The sequence below is a fragment of the Dreissena polymorpha genome, chromosome 5, assembly GCF_020536995.1.
Source record: "Dreissena polymorpha isolate Duluth1 chromosome 5, UMN_Dpol_1.0, whole genome shotgun sequence".
NCBI classification, from domain to species: Eukaryota; Metazoa; Mollusca; class Bivalvia; order Myida; family Dreissenidae; genus Dreissena; species Dreissena polymorpha.
In genome coordinates, this window is record NC_068359.1 from 43468432 (window position 1) to 43489068 (window position 20637).

The following is a 20637-nucleotide window of genomic DNA, read 5'->3' on the forward strand; positions in this document are numbered from 1 at the left end:
AAGAAGCATTATGCAACAAGGTGGTTACTGACTGGTCGATCATAAAAGCAGCCATAATAGTACTTTTACATACAGTTGTACCACAAAATACTTATGCAACAATATAGACAAAGAAAGAAAACTTTCCATCATTGTTTTGGTCTTTCCCCCTGTTGTACTATCCAAATATTACCAATATAAAAAAAGAGCTTAATATTTGAGAGTGTCAACAAGTTGGACTAGTTGCAGTGGGGGTGCATGGAAACACCGAATTCCACTTTTCACCGAATTACAACCGAATTACACTTTTCACCGAATTACCGTAAAAATGCAGTCATAAGTCGAGATTTTTTACCTCCAAAATTTGATTAAAAAACCGGTATCGACTTATGAGGTGGTCCATGAAAAAAATAATGAAATTCCATGAAAAAATAATGAAATTCGACGAAGATTGATCCCCGCGGCAATAGTTGTTGTTGTTGTATAAAATAAATCGTTGATTTACGACTAACGAAACGTCGTATTTTTACTGATACTTACCAATTAATATAATCACAGTTTGCAATTACTCTTGTTTTTATTTTGATAATTTAATCCAAAGTCTTCATGTAAGCAGGTGTTGTTTGTTTACTGTTCATGTAAACAAAGAATCAAGGACATCATTTAAAGTCTCGCGAAAATTCTCAATATGTGTGAATCGACAGTTTGACGTCATCAAAGGAAAGCCGTTTCCTGTCAAGAAGCCATAAAGAACACCTTTCTCGCCGACAAAATTTGATTCCTTTGTTTAGAGAAGCGATATGCTTAACCAATCGCGTGTTTGTAACTCGCTTGCAATCGTCCCATTATGCTTGAGTACGTGTATAGCTCCGCCTTTGAAACTGTTTCAGAGAAAAAGGTTCAGTTAGCGGTCTCTTGGGTATGTCAATTATTGTTATAAAAACACGTTTTACCGAGACACTAATCAATTGTTTTGACAGTCAGATTAAAAGTACAAAGATTGGATTACAGTGATAATATTGTTTCATTGGATTAAAAGCCGAAAATAGTTTGTGGATAATTACTAGCGTGGATTATTGAGTGCAACCATTTATTAATTAGATAAACAAAAACACAACTGGACTTACGATAAATCTTTTAAAATGCCTGGCAAACGCAAACGCCAGGCTTATGACAATGCATTTAAAATACGTGTGATAGAGTTTGCGGAGAATTTAATTAACAACAGTGCTGCTGAACGTGAGTTTGGTATAAGTGAGAAACGCATAGAAAACTACCGCAACTACATGTACATTTAAAATGGCGTCCGTTTATGAAATTCGTAAACAAAAAATTTCTGACTCGACTTATGAAGCTAACATACTCAAAATCTCCAATTTTGGTACCAAAGTATACCCCCCGACTTATGATCCGGGTAGACTTATGACTGCGTTTTTACGGTACAACCGAATTCCACTTTTCACCGAATTACAACTGAGTACCGAATATCATTACCGAATTACACTTTAACCAAAATTAACTGACATGGTTTTTATTAGACTTAATAGTAAACTACATATTTTAGGGTTGCGTCATTGTTTTGTTAATTGTGTTATGTTTCAGCTTAAAATCTTCTAAGACGACAGTTGGAAAAGGTGAAATGTGCGCATATCTTAAAACCAAATTCCACTTAAAATATTTAATGTATTCTTTTATCACAATTATTAAAATGCTCAACATGTCGATTTTAATTTGATAAGAGCCTAAAGATGATAAAGAATTGCTAAGCAATTACCGAATTACACATTTTATATGTAATTGAGGACCGAATTACACTTTCACCGAATTCCAGTCCACTCCCATATTTACCCGAGAAACGAATTACACATTCAGTTGGGCGTGCGATTTGAAGGTGTAATTCAGGTAGTTGAAAGTTATAAATGGATTTACGGAAAAAACAATAATAGTAAAAAGCAAATGGATATTAATAATGTTAAATACTTTATTATAAATGAATTAAGCATCATCATCAACAAAAGCATACAAATTATATGAAATAAAAGAGGGAAATGTAAATGAACACGTACACAAAAATATTTAATGAACTTAAATGTAATAGAGTTATACGTTATCACATTTTTTGCAATTGCTAAACATGTCGGAATTACTTTAAAAAGTGAATATAGATTACCGAATTACACATTCGTGAACTTATCGGGTAAATGTAATACTATGGAAACTGCTGTTAAATTGTTTAGCACTTCCGAAGGATAACATAACATGTAAAATGTAAACGGTTTAAATAGTTTGACAATGTATGTAACAAGTGAACATTAACATGTATTTCAAGATTAAAATAGCATGAACTATTTGTAAGCGTAAATCCATTGTATAATTTTCTGATATTATACATATAATTTTTTGAAATTATACATTGCAAATTCTAAAATAAATAAGAAAACATTGTAAAATGTTATCACCACGTGTTAACACGCGACACACAAGAGATTCGCGGCGTACTTGTCAAGCAAAAGCAAGCTCAGTCCTTCTTTTTTCTTTTGATGGTCGTAGTCTTAGCATTGACCTTTCGCTTGAGCTGATTAGGTTTTTTTGCCATTAGTCTTTGGTGCGACTATGGTTGTTTGTGTGTCAGTTGAGGTTATGAGACCTTTCAAATCTAAAAGAGTCGTCCGGAACCTCTTGTAGTGTTTGTCTCTCTGTCCGTTCGTCATAGAAATCCAATCAGATTTTGAAACTTTGAATGACATTTCTTTATTTAATGTAGAAATGTTTCATTATTTTCTTTGTGGATGAGTTAATAAATAAACAAAACAAAACGATGTATAACATATAAAATTTGTAAAGAATTTATGCAAAGAAATGCACGTGATGTTTTATAATTCATATAAGTGCGCGTTCCATTGCACGTTGATTTAAGCGAAATGGATCATATTTGTTAATATCCAGCTTCACATTTAATTAGCGCCGTCTTTAATTAGATTATCTCTATACTGTGAACTTAATAAAAAGTTTACAACGGTGATGTGGCTCCATTCCCGTTTTTTTTTTTAATGTACACAACAATTTAGCAATAAGAGAAATCAGTTATTTTAGCAGTATATAATTTTCCAGAACAGTAGCCACGGGGCCTGTGTATTGAGCTGATAAGATACGGATCAACACAGCAGGTTGCTAATACACAGTGTAGACTTCCCCTGTCTTAGTATACCGTAAAAATGCAGTCATAAGTCGAGATTTTTTACCTCCAAAATTTGATTAAAAAACCGGTATCGACTTATGAGGTGGTCCATGAAAAAAATAATGAAATTCCATGAAAAAATAATGAAATTCGACGAAGATTGATCCCCGCGGCAATAGTTGTTGTTGTTGTATAAAATAAATCGTTGATTTACGACTAACGAAACGTCGTATTTTTACTGATACTTACCAATTAATATAATCACAGTTTGCAATTACTCTTGTTTTTATTTTGATAATTTAATCCAAAGTCTTCATGTAAGCAGGTGTTGTTTGTTTACTGTTCATGTAAACAAAGAATCAAGGACATCATTTAAAGTCTCGCGAAAATTCTCAATATGTGTGAATCGACAGTTTGACGTCATCAAAGGAAAGCCGTTTCCTGTCAAGAAGCCATAAAGAACACCTTTCTCGCCGACAAAATTTGATTCCTTTGTTTAGAGAAGCGATATGCTTAACCAATCGCGTGTTTGTAACTCGCTTGCAATCGTCCCATTATGCTTGAGTACGTGTATAGCTCCGCCTTTGAAACTGTTTCAGAGAAAAAGGTTCAGTTAGCGGTCTCTTGGGTATGTCAATTATTGTTATAAAAACACGTTTTACCGAGACACTAATCAATTAAACAGTCAGTCAGATTAAAAGTACAAAGATTGGATTACAGTGATAATATTGTTTCATTGGATTAAAAGCCGAAAATAGTTTGTGGATAATTACTAGCGTGGATTATTGAGTGCAACCATTTATTAATTAGATAAACAAAAACACAACTGGACTTACGATAAATCTTTTAAAATGCCTGGCAAACGCAAACGCCAGGCTTATGACAATGCATTTAAAATACGTGTGATAGAGTTTGCGGAGAATTTAATTAACAACAGTGCTGCTGAACGTGAGTTTGGTATAAGTGAGAAACGCATAGAAAACTACCGCAACTACATGTACATTTAAAATGGCGTCCGTTTATGAAATTCGTAAACAAAAAATTTCTGACTCGACTTATGAAGCTAACATACTCAAAATCTCCAATTTTGGTACCAAAGTATACCCCCCGACTTATGATCCGGGTAGACTTATGACTGCGTTTTTACGGTACTAATTGTTATTTGCCTGATGAAAATGAAGTGTATTTATTCGGGTCTACCGACGTTATGATAACAGTCGTTTAAAGTGAAAATGTCAAATTATTCATTATTCTCAGATTTTTTACTCAATTGAATTGTGACATTTATTATTCCTATAATCAGCATGCATCACGCAAACATGCACTTTTATGATTAAAATCTATTTTTATAAAATTGAATTAATATATGCTGCTCGGTGACAACGTTTATTAAAATTTCTTTCATCACTTAAATATTTTACAAAAATACACCCGTGTTTCTATCTTAAGAAATCTGCAAACAACGCATTTTTTATCAATGTATCTTTTTATTAAACACTTGTTTATATCTATTTCATACATTTTATTCAAAATTAGCAGTCAAACGTATTTTAAAATGTCAATACGGGTATAATAACACTCGCATTATTGACTCGCATATTTGCATCTGGAATACGCCCTTTTTATGACACTTACTGATTGTTGTGAAACGCATTATCTATTTCATGTGTTGAGAGTATACCATAAATGATTAACACGTTTGTAATTACCAATTACTGAGTGTGACAATCGTTATTGTTGTAGACAATATCGGTATATGTTTGCATCTCGAGGACGCCCATCTTGTTTCATGTTAATTATTTCACTAATTGATAATTGATGTGTTAGTTAACAATGAAAAACAAGAAATATTGCCGTTTATGGCCTCATCATTTGTATATCTTATATTGTATCATAATCTTGAATGAACATGAAATACTTATTAAAGTCAGACATGTTCTGTATGGTCCGCAAATCTGGACCGTATACTCCGTATATAAGTATTTGTCATTAAATGATTCATTAATGTTAGTACAGCAATTTTTACAATTTATTAAATTATGGAACACGGAAAATTTGTTCATCTTGAGAAATTTCGTTTTTCTACTTCTACTTGTGGAATCAATTATCTATAATCGTATTATACATTTTGTAAAAGTGTAGAATAAATTTAATAGACTTACCGCAACAGAGCTGCTGTGGCATCATACTCCAATCCATTTTTAAATGCACATTTGACACAAATGAAATTAAAACTTTTGTTTGACCATGATATTAAGTCATTGTCTGTAAGATAAGTACAACCGGCATGAGTCCATTTTTTACATACCGTACAGAGGATAGTACCGTTTTGGCACTCTTCCTCACATACAGAACACGGGTATTGCGCCATGCTTTACGATCATATTTTGGGGAATCGGACATTTTATATCGGTAATCATTGAAGATGAGCAATAAATGAGTAAAGGCGATTGAAAAAAATCCGACCTTTATTACATTCGAAGGACAATCATCAAACAAATCGAAATTCTTTATTGGCCAATTAGATATTGTATTCAATAAACACTCAAAATAACAATTTATTCTAATTAGTCAAAATCAGCATATGAGTAAAAACAATTAAAAAACATCACACTTTCATTTATTCAAAAGGACCATCATCAAACAAATCGGAACTCTTTTATAGCCAATTATCTATTATATTCAATCAGACGTAGTGTCAAAAACTTGTGAATAGCGGATTAAAGACGCGTGAAAATTATTAAGGTGGTCGAAAAATTTGCAAACTGTAAAAAACGCAAAACAATTGATAGAAACTCGGCCAGTCGGTCTGCGATTAGTGGACTTCGGTAACAGCCCGGCGTCGTGTGAAGAACCCGTATCTAATCGATACCAACGATCACTTTAATGTGGAATTCGGTTGTAATTCGGTGAAAAGTGTAATTCGGTGAAAAGTGTAATTCGGTTGTAATTCGGTGAAAAGTGGAATTCGGTGTTTCCATGTACAAAGACTGGCGACACGATTTACCCAAATCTACCCAAATCTAATTAAATCTTTGTAAAAATAATTATTTTGCATCGTGTTTAAGTGATTGGCACTATTGTTTTGTTTTATGCTACAAAGACTCAATGCTGACAGCGCCATTACCTGCAGCAACAGGCTCCATAGCTAAAATGCAATCAAATATATCTAGAGCGTAAAGAAGCAGCTTACATTGTTGATTGAGTCTTTGTGCATGTTGTGTTATCTTGTTATTTTTTATATTATGTTATTTCATGATTAATTAAAATATAAATAGGTACCCAATAGTTCCCAACTTCTGTCAACGTCAAAGTTCTGAACAATTTGATAGGTAATTGAATAATCCAGCTCATTTATAAATGAATCAGGATGTTGACCCTTCCTTCGAGCCATATTTTTTAGATTTTTATCACATTTCACTTCCACTGCAAACGTCGTTTATTGACTGTTGACAAAATTGTACTTCCAACTTCCGTGTGGCAATCCGCTCTTTTGATTGGTTCGTAACATAATTGACGACAACTCCGTCAGGTGAAGGTGAAAACCCATCTGGCACGTGACACCTATCATACGCTGGGACAAAATGGCAGACGACAGGTGAATCATTTTCGCTGCGTATTGTTGTTTACAATGGTATAATTTGTTACAAGATTACAATAAAAAAATACAGACGTACAAATTGTAATATCAAATAGGTTATACATCCGACATTAACAAATTATACAGTTGTCAATCGTCAAATATCGAGAATTTTATTTCCATTTGTTCACTGCAGACACAAGTGAGGGTACGACTAAATTGCGTATATGACTCGTATCCGCGGATATGACTGAAAAGTGCGGATATTAACATATAACGTCTTTTTAAATGTATTTTCCTATATTTTTTATATGAAAATCGTTGTATGTACAAAAATACACTCCTTTAATGTGTAATGTTACAGTCGAATGTGTTTTTCATTGGCATTTTAATTTCTGTAATTCCAAATTCATATCCGCGAATATGAACGACCAGTCGGAGCCTCGCTTTTAGGGTGCTCTATTTTTAGGAAATGTTAACAGAATTATCACATATTGTGAATTTTTCATTCAACAGTGATTTTTTTGTATAAAAAAACTGCACAAAACGCATAAATATTGCATATATTCGTCCATATTCACACTTTTCATTCATATCCGCAGATATGCATCATATACACATTTTAGACTGACCGGTGAGATATGTAAATTGTTAACGTTTTTTTTTTCTCTCGTGAGCTATAATTTCAGCGGTTTCTTTTGATAAAGCTATCCCTATAGTTTTAAAATTTAAAACATCTTTCATATTAAACCTTAGCTATTGATTTTATGCAATTACTTTCATCAAATATATAATCGTTTCATTTTTTAACATCTATATTTATCAAATACAACAATCCTAGTCTTATATACATGTGGGATACTTGAAGGATTGTTTTCTGGCTCGTATATAAGAACAAAGTCAATTTTTTTAGCCTCAATCATGCAGACTTCTTTAAGAAAACAACTGTGTGTGGGTCCAACATATTTTATAGACCATGATGTGGTGATTTATTAAGTGTGTATTTAGTATAGTTTACTGCTAAGAAAGTCAACAGCATAGTTTTTTATTAAGTACTCGTACAACCTATTTCCTTTAAAATATTCAGGGTTTCTGCATCCAAACATGTTGCGGTTAACTGTTGCACATTTTTATTGATCCGTAGGAGAACGTATTCATTGTAAACTAAATTGCATATCTTTTTTTTCAAGTTTCAAGGACTGTAGGATTTGATAAATTTTGCAGTAGTAATACAATTCAATATCATAAATATGGCAATTGTCAAGACCCTTCACAAGCTTAAATGACTGTATCATATCCACACAAAGCCATTGGTTTGCTAGTGTAGGTCGTTTACGTTCTTTTAGTCTGGTCGAGTATGGTAGATCCCCCAAGTTTTAAATAAAGTTTTGTTGCTCTCTTTGGGACAACTTCAACGCTCTCAATATCTTTAGGAAGGTGCGTTCCAAACAACATAAGCATATTCCAAGTGTGTCCTTACCACTGCAGTGTTAAGTCTCAAGAAGCATTGTTATCAAGATAACCAATAGATCATAGGTGCTAGTATAGTGATGGCTCGATTTATCTTCTTGTTTATATGTTGACTGAATAAATATTAAATAGAATAATCAATCCTTTATATGTAGACAAAAGGTTTCTTGCTGAATCCCCAGAAGTCAACAATAAATATTTGAATCCCAAAATCCACATAATCATGGATACCGCCTACATTTTGCTAAGTTTATTCATAAAACCCAGTTATAAGTTTAAACCTATTTTAATTTTAGCTCAATTGCATTAAAAGCCTAAGGCTTATTTGAAATGCCAGAGAGTCCATTTCCTGGGACAAGAACCAGTACTTTTGCCTTTTGCGGGGATCTAAAGAATGGTCCCTCTGTTGGGAGCCAGTGATCTGATCGTTAGTCGGACACCATATGCACTACACCACAGCGACCTATACTCACAATTAATTGTCTTAATTTACTTTTAAAAATAAGGCATCATCTACCTTCTTATTTATGTTTCCATACCCCTCGTCTTATACCATGTACTGCTTTTAACTGATCAATTATGGACACATCAAATCTTACATACATGAGATAAATATTTAAAAAAAATACTAATAATTTCCTTTTTCAGGATTTACTTGTGATGTCATCAATAAAATGAAGCAATGGACTTTGAAACATTCTTGAAGGACTATATATGGGTATGCATTATTGGACAAATTTTGTGTACACAACAAATACAAGATACTCACATTGATATTTTACTTTATATAAGAGTTAATTATAATGTCAGTACTTACTTGTATGTATAGTGCATTTATTTCCTGACAAGCACATGAATGCCATGTGTAACAGTTCAATCCATCTTACAAATATAAAGTGAAACAGCTTATTTTCATTATCACAGTTTTAAAAAAAGGTTCTTTTCTTTAAACACTGGCAATCTTTAAATATAGCATTACTAAATGTGTTTCAAGTTTTTAATATTGATTATAATTATCTGTATCGTAAATGAAATTATTGTTTAATTTTCAGGTTCCCATAATACTTGGGGCTTTATTGTTGCTACTGCTTATCATATTGATATGTTACTGCTGCAAAAGGTTGGTTAATTTAAAAAAAAAAAAATGTTGTTTCAGTGTGTACAATTTTTGTTCAAGAATTTTCTGCAGGAAAACATAAACAGGATTTTTATATCTATATTTCTATATATTTTTTTTTTAATTATGAGCCTTATCATCACCTTGGCGTCGGCGTCTGGTTAAGTTTTGCATTTAGGTCCACTTTTCTCATAAAGTATCAATGCTATTGCATTCAAACTTGGTACACTTACTTACTATCATGAGGGGACTGGGCAGGCAAAGTTAGATAACTCTGGCTTGCATTTTGACAGAATTATGTGCCCTTTTTATACTTAGGAAATTGAAAATTTTGGTTAAGTTTTGTGTTTAGGTCCATTTTATTCCTTAAGTATCAAAGCTATTGCTTTAATACTTGCAACACTTACTAACTATCATAAGGGGACTGTGCAGGCGAGTTTTGTAACTCTGACTGGCATTTTGACAGAATTATGTGCCCTTTTTATACTTAAAAAATTGAAAATTTGGTTAAGTTTTGTGTTTAGGTCCACTTTTTTCCTAAAGTATCAAAGCTATTGCTTTCATACTTGCAACACTTACTAACTATCGTAAGGGGACTGTGCAGGCAAAGTTATGTAACTCTGACTGGCATTTTGACGGAATTATGGGCCCTTTATACTTGAAAATTAGGTTAAGTTTTGTGTTTTGGTCCACTTTACCCCTAAAGTATCATAGATATTGCTTTCATACTTGGAACACTCGCAAACTATCATAAGGGGACAGTAAAGGACAAGTTGCATAACTCTGGTTGTCATTTTTATGAAATTATGGCCCTTTTTTGACTTAGTAACTTTGAATATATGGTTAGATTTTGTGTTTAGATCCACTTTACTTCTTAAGTATCAAGGCTATTGCTTTTAAACTTCAAATACTTTCATGCTATCATGAGGGTACTTTACCTGGCAAGTTGAAATTCACCTTGACCTTTGAATGACCTTGACTCTCAATGTCAAATTATTAAATTTTGCTAAAATTGCCATAACTTCTTTATTTATGATTCGATTCGATTGATACTTTGACAAAACAACTCTTACCTAACATACCACAATAGACTCCACCCAAACCATCCCCCACGCCCCCCCCCGAATTCCCCCCTCCGAATCCCCCCTCAATCCCCCCCCCCATTTTTATTTTTTTTAATTAAAGATCATCTAATAAATGACCACCACACCCTCACACTATACCCCCCTCCCACCCCCCACCCTAAAAAAATAATTTGTATGCCCCCGGTGGGGTTGCATATAGCAGTTGAACTGTCCGTCAGTATGTCAGTCAGTCTGTCTGTCTGCCCGAAAAAAACTTGAACATTGGCCATAACTTTTTCACTTTTGAAGATAGCAACTTGATATTTGGCATGCATGTGTATCTCATGGAGCTGCACATTTTGAGTGGTGAAAGGTCAAGGTCATCCTTCAAGGTCAAATGTCAAATTTATGGTGTCTGTCCGTCCGAAAACTTGAATATTGGCCATAACTTTTTCAATATTGAAGATAGCAACTTGATATTTGGCATACATGTGTATCTCATGGAGCTGAACATTTTGAGTGGTGAAAGGTGAAGGTCAAGGTCATCCTTCAAGGTCAAATGTCAAATATATGGCGTCTGTCCGTCTGAAAACTTTAACATTGGCCATAACTTTTTAAATATTGAAGATAGCAACTTGATATTTGACATGCATGTGTATCTCATGAAAATGCACATTTTGAGTGGTCAAAGGTAAAAAAAAACAAATTTTCAAAGCAGCGTTATCATGAAGCTGCACATTTTGAGTGGTGGAAGTTCAAGGTCAAGGTCATCCTTCAAGGTCAAGGTCATCCTTCAAGGTCAAAGGTAAAAAAAATAATAAAAAAAAATTCAAAGCGGCGTTATCATGAAGCTGCACATTTTGAGTGGTGAAAGGTCAAGGTCATCCTTCAAGGTCAAGGTCATCCTTCAAGGTCAAAGGTCAAAAAAATAATTTCAAAGCGGCGTTCTCATAAAACTGCTCATTTTGAGTGGTGGAAGTTCAAGGTCAAGGTCATCCTTCAAGGTCAAAAGTAAAAAAAAAAAAGCGGCGCAATGGGGGGCATTGTGTTGCTGACAAACACATCTCTTGTTTTTTTTCAAACATGATTAAAAAACACTAATATTTATTTTTATTTTTTTATTTTTGTAATGCCGTCCAACCATCCCACCCAAGAATCCCCCCCCCCACCCAAAAAAAAATAATATTGCATTTTTTTGCATTTTTGGAAGATAATTTAATAAATGACCACACACCCACACTATACACCCCTCTCCACTCCACCCCTCCCTCCTTTGTGATTGAAATTAAGATAGGTCCCTACACCCCTTTAAAAAGAAAAATAGATGAGCGGTCTGCACCCGCAAGGCGGTGCTCTTGTTCACAGAGTTATGGCCCTTTGAAATTTTCCATTAACTGTTCATATAGTGCAATTCTTGTCCGGGCTATTTCTCAGCAACTAATGACCGGAATTCAATGAAACTTTATGGGAAGCTTCACTACCAAGAGGACATGTGCATATTATCAGCGGGTTCTCGTCGGATGATTTTTCACAGAGTTATGACCCTTTGAAATTTTCTATAAACTGTACATATAGTGCAATTCTTGTCCGGGCTGTTTCTCCCCAACTACTGACTGGAATTCAATGAAGCTTTATGGGAAGCTTAACTACCTTGAGGAGATGTGCATGTAATTTGTGGGTTCTGGTTAGATGATTTATTTAGAGAGTTATGGCCCTTTAAAAATTTTAAGTTGCTAAACCATCCATCGTATTATTTTGTCCAAAGTAATGCCCCTCAAGACGTTTCCTTTTATCTGAATATATAGTGCAATAATGTGACAAAAAAAACACTTTGGGGAGCATCACCCGTCTCCGACGGTTTCTTGTTGTTATATAACTTATATTTTGTGACACTACAACCAGGGTTCATATTAAGTATAAAATACACCTCTTACTGTATATCAAGGATGGCCGAGTGGTTTAATTTCTAGACTTACCCCAAGGTTAAGTGGTTCAAGCCCAGTTAAGAATTACTTTTTTTCTTTCTTTAATTTTATTTTGGGTTTTACTCAAGCTATTTAGTTCCAATGTTTACATTTATCAATTTAAGGCATTTAATGATAAACTTTAATACATGCACAAATCTGTGAAAAAAAGTTCCTTTAAAACTATGGAAAGGAACTTTTTTCTTTTTTCTTGTTATTATAGTAATTTAAGACAATTACAGTTTTATTAGTCTTTTCATTAAATGACATTTTTTATGCCCCCGGTAGGGTGGCATATAGCAGTTGAACTGTCCGTCAGTCAGTCTGTCCGTCCGTCCGAAAAAAACTTTAACATTGGCCATAACTTTTTCAATATTCAAGATAGCAACTTGATATTTGGCATGCATTTGCATCTCATGAAGCTGCACATTTTGAGTGGTGGAAGTTCAAGGTCAAGGTCATCCTTCAAGGTCAAAGGTAAAAAAAAAGTCTGTCCGTCCGTCCGAAAAAAACTTTTACATTGGCCATTACTTTTTCAATATTCAAAATAGCAACTTGATATTTGGCATGCATGTGCATCTCATGAAGCTGCACATTTTGAGTGGTGGAAGTTTAAGGTCAAGGTCATCCTTCAAGGTCAAAGTTCAAAAAAAATAATCAAAGAGGCGTTCTCATGAAGCTGCACATTTTGAGTGGTGGAAGTTCAGGGTCAAGGTCATCCTTCAAGGTCAAAGGTCAAAAAAAATAAATCAAAGCGGCGCATTAGGGGGCATTGTGTTTCTGACGAACACATCTCTTGTTTAATACTAAAATTGTGAGTAAGTCCCTTTTTACCACAGATATTAGCCTTAGTTGTTGAAAAGATGTGCATAAGAACAATTAACAGTTAACAGTTGTTTATTGACCAAATAATAAAGAAGTAATGATAGTAAATATAATAAATAGATAAATACATAAAAAAGAAAAAGCTGAAATTTGTTGATTCTAACATGACTTGATATATATTAGTGCAACTTAAAAATTAGCATTCCATTTTGCTTTGCTGTGATACTCGTTTAGACTTTATTTTATTGTTTTTTGGTAGTTTAAAGATGGGAATTAATTTATTATCGGTATGAATATTGTAAAGAATCATGATATGGTAACAATTTAAAAACACTAAGATTTTAACTTCCTAATTTAGAGTTAAAATTAATACATTCATTTGTTCATATTTAGCTTTATTGAAGGCAGATGTTAATCTTGTACCTTTAAGTTTAAAGCAGTGCAAATCAAATGAAATTCATCAGACATCATGAAACAAGCTTTGTTATTTTTGTTTTTAGACAAAGAAGATCCTTGGAGTACATTCCTCTAATATCAAACGAGGCCAGCAAGGAACAGACAAGAATGAAGCAGCCTGACATGAACTTGCGACAGCGCATTGAGTTTGAGAAGAGTCAGAAACAAAAAGCCTTACATAGTAACTATGAATAGACAGATTTTGTTTTGGCTAGATAGAAAACATACAGAAAATCTATCAGTAAAATAAATACATGAATCACACACTGCGCTGTACATTCTTTGCATAGTCTCCTAATGGTTTCACTGTGCACATCATGTTTATCCAACCTTTTTCTACTCTTTCAACAAAAATGGATTCTGTGATTTCTCAATAAGTCCTGAAGGTACTTGAATAAATGAACTGTAAATGGCAACAAGTATGAATGACCCTCTTTCCAAGGTCTGGTTACTGCTACTTTACATAGAACAAAACTCACAATTGTGATAACTCGAAAAGTACACAACATATTATCAGGTCACATGGTAAACACATTTATATTTAAGTCTGTCAAACACTTTCATTGTTTTTCCATGAAAATTCATGTTGATATCTTGTATAGTTTCTGTGATAAAGCCATGCAATGTTTTGTGACAGAAATGGCCTGACAGAATGACAGACTGATTGATGGACAGACAGATGGATGGACGGACAAAGCCAATTCTATATCCCTCCTTCTTTGGCAAGGAATAATTATCAGTAGTAGTATGTTTATAAAAGTAGGATTGTTCTTTTTTTTAATGTAAAACTACTAAAATGATATAAGAAGGCTTGCTTGATTGAATGTCTAATTTTGATTTCTTTTGGAACATTGTTTGTAATTCTGTTTTTTAACCAACTTTCATAGTGTGTAAATTGTCAGTTGAACAGTATAGTTATCGTATATCTTATTAATTTTGTTGTGCTTTCTGTTGCAAAATCCACTGGTTTTTAGTTGTTTGCGTAGCGAACAGCTAATGTTGTTACTCAAAATTTCAAGTCAGTTCAGCTTTTCTACGGAAAGCCTACTACCTGCCACACATGCCGTATCCGCGAGAGAAAAAATTGTATAATTTATGCAACAGGTTTGAGTTCTCCAACTATATTCATTCACATATGGAAACATTATATGAATATGGTGTTAAATGTAATAGTTTCGAACGGAGCTTATATAGAAAAGAATCAATAAACAATGATTGTATTATACGTGTTGCGGAAGAGATTGTTTATGAATGATAAGATTGTTTATGAATGATTAAAATATTCCACTTTCTGCTGCGTCTTCATGACGTAGTATTTTTGCTCAGCTCATTCATAATAGATGCGGCTGCCGATAAACAAGGGATAGTCCAATTGCACAGGTGATAACAACGCAATAGTATAAAGTAACGCTTGTTAATCTGAGGCTATTAATAGATTCGGAAAAACAACGCAACAGTATAAGGTTACGCTTGTTTATATTCTCAATTTATAAAACGTTGAACATGAGTTCAACAATAACTTCAGGGATACGACACACAACAACAAAAATGCTTCATAATCGCTAAAACCGAATATAACAAACAATTAAATATAATAGGAATGATCTGTTTCATAACCTTGTTTATGCTTCTACAGCGGGGATTTCTGGGAAACGTTCTATTGTTCTCAAAAGATAGCGGAGATCTTTTGTATTTACGGGTGCTAACAACTCAATAGTAGAAGGTTAGCTTGTTTATATTCACAGTTCTCAATTTATAAAACGTTGGACATGAGTTCACCAATTACTACAGGTATACTATAAACAACCTCAAAAATGCTTTATAATCGCTGAAACAGTAAATGACTAAATAGAACAAGAAATATCTTTTAAAAACGTAGTCGGCGTAAACGCTGACTTTGAAATAAAGTTTGCAATTTACTTTTCTGAATAAATAAATTAAATGAAAACAAAAGTTTAACAATTGTGTTTTTTTCACTTGCATATTCACCCCATGAAATGTGTGTTGTAAGTGTCAAACCACACATTAGTGTAAGTAGATAAAAAATATACTATGGGAGTGCGCATCATATGTGTCTTCACATGCTTTATTATGAGTATATTTTTTCCCAATCGAAATATATCGTATGTTAATATTTGATTCAAACACAGTTTTCTTTCGACACATTTAAATCCCACTTTAATAGCCGCATCATGCTAAAATGGGTCTTATGCGTTTCGGCCAGCGTTTTTTAAACCCAAGATGTGCATTTGCTCAGTCAGGTCAGAGGCGATGCTGTTCGCTATAAAATCACTCAATATGTAATGGTCTCATAATGTATATCCTGACCAGACTGATAGATGCGCAGGCTGAGTGGGCTATATATATGATGGGCGCATATGGAATAAGACCCACTTTCGCATGACGAGGGTCATTAAAAATCTCATTGCGAATTTTAAATGGCACATTTAAGCACAATGCTTCTCGATACAAAATTGAATTCAAAATAGCAAACTTGTAAATAAGGGCAGCCTATCCAGGCGTTCAGGAATGATTTCCAGACATGCTGAAGGAGTACGGCAAAAATTGTGGTTGGATAATTACAACAATTTTCCTGTTATCATGACACCATACTATTTTGGTAATGATTGTTTTCTCATCTTGAAAGCAAAACTGCAATTCTGCAAGATAGATTTTAACGCGTAATTGTAACTGGGCCACAATTTGTGTCATTTGAACATTCAGAGAGTAGTCCGGAATTCCTTACACTGAACAGTGCTACATCCTTTGTGCTGAGCACAGACACAGTGATGTAGCCAAAGTTCAGAGGTTTTAACTCGAATCAGCCTATGAAATATTCGAAAATATGCATGCATGTCTGCTGGCGTTATGTAAAAGTCATTAAGATGAAAAGCTGAGTAAAACAGCTATGCCGAAAAAGCGCATTAGTGCTCTATACCTATGTTTAGGTAAGAGTTGTTGACACCGCGTGAACTGCTAGGGTTACAAGTAATGCATAAACAACAATGTACGGGTCAACAGGGCTGTCTTGATGACTACCTAATTCGTGAGTAAAAAGTATTGCTCGCAGATTAGTTTTTATTTATTTTCATCAATGATCTTCTTGTATATTTTGAATTTGTATATGGTGTCAAAAATCAAAAGTTTTGTTAAGTGAATTTTCATCATGAAATTATATTCTTAGTGAGGTATTCGCTATTCTAACAATTTTCGTTTAATGTGATGGTGATTGCAAATTGTCTTTATATTCAGTTCTCACTACCATTTTCATCATACTTTCTATGCTTTCAGAATGTCCAAAAATAGGCCATGTTGTTTTTATCAGCTCGGCTGTTTTCGGAGAAAACCCGAGGTATTGTCTTAGCCAGCTCGTCGTCCGCCGTCTGCCGCCCGCGTTGTGCTAAAACCTTGACATTTGTCTCTAAAATCAAAGTGCTTCCACCTACAACTTTGAAACTTCATATGTAGGTGCACCTTGATGAGTTCTACACGCCACACCCATTTTTGGGGTCACTAGGTCAAAGGTCAAGGTCACTGTGACCTTTAAAAAAATTAAACAATTCTGACAATCCTCTTTTATTGAAAACTGCACCTGCAGCCGAGCGTTGGCACCCGTTATGCGGTGCTCTTGTTTTGTCTCTTTGAAATAAAAAGGATGATAAAAAGTGCACACAAAGCTCGACCCGTGCGTTATGACACACTCTTCATAATGTGAATGGCGTGTGTTCATTTCAAACTTACGATTAATTTTGAAAAATGAATTGCGTCTTAAATTATGCAATAGCAAACAACTTCAGTGTCTTCAGCACTTTGATTTTTAGCTCGGCCTTTTTGGAGAAAACCCGAAGTATTGTCATAACCAGCTCGTCGTGTCGTCCGATGTCTGCGTTGTGCTAAAACCTTAACACTTTGGCTCTAAAATCAAATTGCTCCCACCTACAACTTTCAAACTTCATATGTGGATGCACTTTGATGAGTTCTACATGCCACACCCATTTTTGGGTCACTAGGTCAAAGGTCAAGGTCACTGTGACCTTTATAAAAAAAAAAATTGACAAGCTTTCATTTATTAAAAACTGCAACCGTAGCCGAGCATGGGTATGCCATTATGCGGTGCTTTTGTTTTATATCTGTCAGTAAACAATGATTTTGTAGTTCGGATGTGTAGGATTCAAACGATTGGGACATAAGTCAAAGTAATTGAACATCATGTACCAGAATGAATTGTGAATACACCAATTATAATACAGATGCAAATTTTAGATTTAGATTAATGATTTAAACATGTTTTTATAAATATTTGTGCGATTTTACTAACTATTTTAAATTTTTGTTTGTAAATGTATTTACATTTAAAAGTATGCATTTATAGGTATGTGAATTTGTATTTATGTCAAATTTACAATGTTTTAATAAATCGTATATAAGTATAGTTTATTCATTTAAATATATTATACAATTACACATTAATAATTTATTATTTTATTATTAGAACAACAATCATAATTATTATCCAGCTCAGCATCATTTGGTTTGTTTTACAGCCAATGCCTGGCTGAATGCCCAGTACCATCTTCGTATGCACCCGCAGTTCTCTGATCTCAGGCAGCTGTCACCTTTAGGTAAGGAGACGCTTAATGAAAGATCTGCAGTCATTTACTGGGTCTAATTACCCTATAAAGCCACCATAAACTAACAAAACTTATGTGTTTGGCCTAAACTTAAATATTGCATACAACCACACATTTTTATGACACAGTTAAAACAAAAGAAGTGCTTTTTGTTATTCAACACTTTCATGATGCTGGATAATGTCGCAAAGATAGCACAATATCCCCCATTTTTTCTCAGTTTTCTCTCATGTTTCATGTTGCAGTAATAATATACAATACTTATGTGCATCCACAAGCATACAACAAAATTTTTACTTAACATTGATAAATCATAGCTCTTTCAAGATGATAAAATAATACACACACTTGAGTGTACCTGCAAAAAAGTGAAGTTTTTTTCTTCAAGTTTATTATGCAATACTAGGTGGTCGACTTAACAAGAACTGGTTCCAGATTACACAGACCCGCTATGGCAACCAGTTACTCATGACGATGGTGGCAAAGCCGAGTGGTATGGTGGCCCCATTTACTGTGAAGTGGGGCAACACTATACGGGACATGCTAGAACTTCTTCAGCACCCATACATCTACCCACTGTTTGACATCGAGTTCATGGTTGATCAGGACCTGGTGGTAGTGAAGCATCTTCAATGTAGTCGTGGTAGTCTGAAAGACTTGATATACCAGGTAGTTTTTATTGAGTAAAGTTGTTTTTTTGTATAATACAAATTCTATTCAGAGGTAATGGTAATTTGTTAAAATAATTATAGACAAATGAATGGCTCGCAACTTGATAACATAAACATGAAAGAAGCTTATAACAATAGGTTGATTATGCAACAACAAATATTATAGGTTATTTCCATAGATGAATAAATAATGGATGAAATACTGTATGTTTTTGTTTTTAAATAAGTTGTTGTGTTTCTTTCTTTAGGTCTGTAAAATTTATAACAATTAGTACTACGTATGCTTGCTATACTTTTTAGTGCAATTATTTAGATCCATGGAGGACCAAGTATAAGGTGAAGAAAAAGGGATTGAGCTTTTCAAAAATCAGGACCTATGGAAAGCAGATTCTTGCGGTAAGAGATTCTTGCAGTACAATCACAACATGTAGCTTTTTGCAGTACAATTACAGAATGTAGCTTCTTGCAGTACAATTACAACATGAAGCTTCTTGCAGTACAATTACACCATGCAATATGTTGCAGTACAATGGCACCATGTAACTTCTTGTAGTACAAGGATTTCAAACAGCTTCTTTAAGTACTATGCTACCATGCAGCATCTTACAGTACAATGGCACCACACAGCTTCTTGCACTAAAATGACAATATGGAGCTTACAATGGCAACATACAGCTTATTTTAGTACAATAGAAACATGAAGCTTCTTGCAGTACAATGGTAACATACAGCTGCTTGCAGTACAATGGTAACATACAGCTGCTTGCAGTATTATGGTAACATACAGCTTCTTGCAGTATTATGGTAACATACAGCTTCTTGCAGTATTATGGTAACATACAGCTTCTTGCAGTACAATGGTAACATACAGCTGCTTGCAGTATTATGGTAACATACAGCTTCTTGCAGTATTATGGTAACATACAGCTTCTTGCAGTACAGTGGCAACATGCAGCTTCTTTCAGTACAATGACATCATGCAGCTTCTTGCAGTACAATGACATCATGCAGCTTCTTGCAGTACAACAACCTCATATGGCTTCTTAAAGTATAATCACAACATGCAGCATCTTGCTGTACAAAGACAACATGCAGCATCATGCAGTACAATGACATCATGCAGCTTCTTGCATACCGTTAGGGCCATCATGGTTACACAATTAAATCCAGAAGGCGATAGTGCGATAGTACCATGACAACAATGTGATAGTACGATGGCGACAATGCGATAGTACAATGGCGACAATGTTATAGTACGATGGCGACAATGCAACAACGCGATAGTATGATGACGACACTGCGACAGTAGAATGACGACAATGCGACAGTGCGACAATACGATGGAGGCAGCGTCATAGTATGATGGTGACACTGCGATAATACAATGACGCCAGTAGGATAATGCAATAGTACGATGGCAACAATGGGATGATACTATAGCGACAGTACAATATGACTATCGCATTGTCACCATCATACGCACTGTTGTCATCGTATTATCGCGTTATCATACTGTAGTCATCATATTATCGCACTGTCGCCATCGTACTATCGCATTGTCGCCATCATACTATCGCTTTGTCGCATTGTCGCCATTGTATTGTCGCACTGTCGTCATCGTACTATTGCACTATCGCATTGTCGCCCTCTGGATTTTAATGTGTAACCACGATGGCCCTAACGGTATTCAGAAGTATGCAGG

At 34.4% G+C, this 20637-nt stretch overlaps 2 protein-coding genes across 4 annotated transcripts in view; one reads left to right on the forward strand and one right to left on the reverse strand.

Annotated features, from left to right (window-relative positions):
• Positions 1 to 9092, reverse strand: part of LOC127832334 (uncharacterized) — a 51023-nt gene extending 41931 nt beyond the window's left edge. Inside the window, exon 1 of one of the 2 annotated variants that reach the window (XM_052357737.1) lies at positions 9025 to 9092. In XM_052357737.1, coding sequence (XP_052213697.1) covers positions 9025 to 9070 — 46 coding nt within the window. In that variant the 5' untranslated portion in view covers positions 9071 to 9092. Of the gene's footprint in view, positions 1 to 6439; positions 6647 to 9024 lie in introns of those variants that run through there. The other variant, XM_052357736.1, reaches the window with a different exon arrangement.
• LOC127832343 (slowpoke-binding protein-like) overlaps positions 6681 to 20637 on the forward strand; it is a 33522-nt gene continuing 19565 nt past the window's right edge. Inside the window, exons 1-7 of one of the 2 annotated variants that reach the window (XM_052357756.1) lie at positions 6681 to 6755; positions 8856 to 8925; positions 9260 to 9327; positions 13678 to 13814; positions 18178 to 18255; positions 18671 to 18933; positions 19236 to 19331. In XM_052357756.1, the coding sequence (XP_052213716.1) occupies positions 8890 to 8925; positions 9260 to 9327; positions 13678 to 13814; positions 18178 to 18255; positions 18671 to 18933; positions 19236 to 19331 (678 nt within the window). In that variant the 5' untranslated portion in view covers positions 6681 to 6755; positions 8856 to 8889. Of the gene's footprint in view, positions 6792 to 8855; positions 8926 to 9259; positions 9328 to 13677; positions 13815 to 18177; positions 18256 to 18670; positions 18934 to 19235; positions 19332 to 20637 lie in introns of both variants that reach the window. The other variant, XM_052357755.1, reaches the window with a different exon arrangement.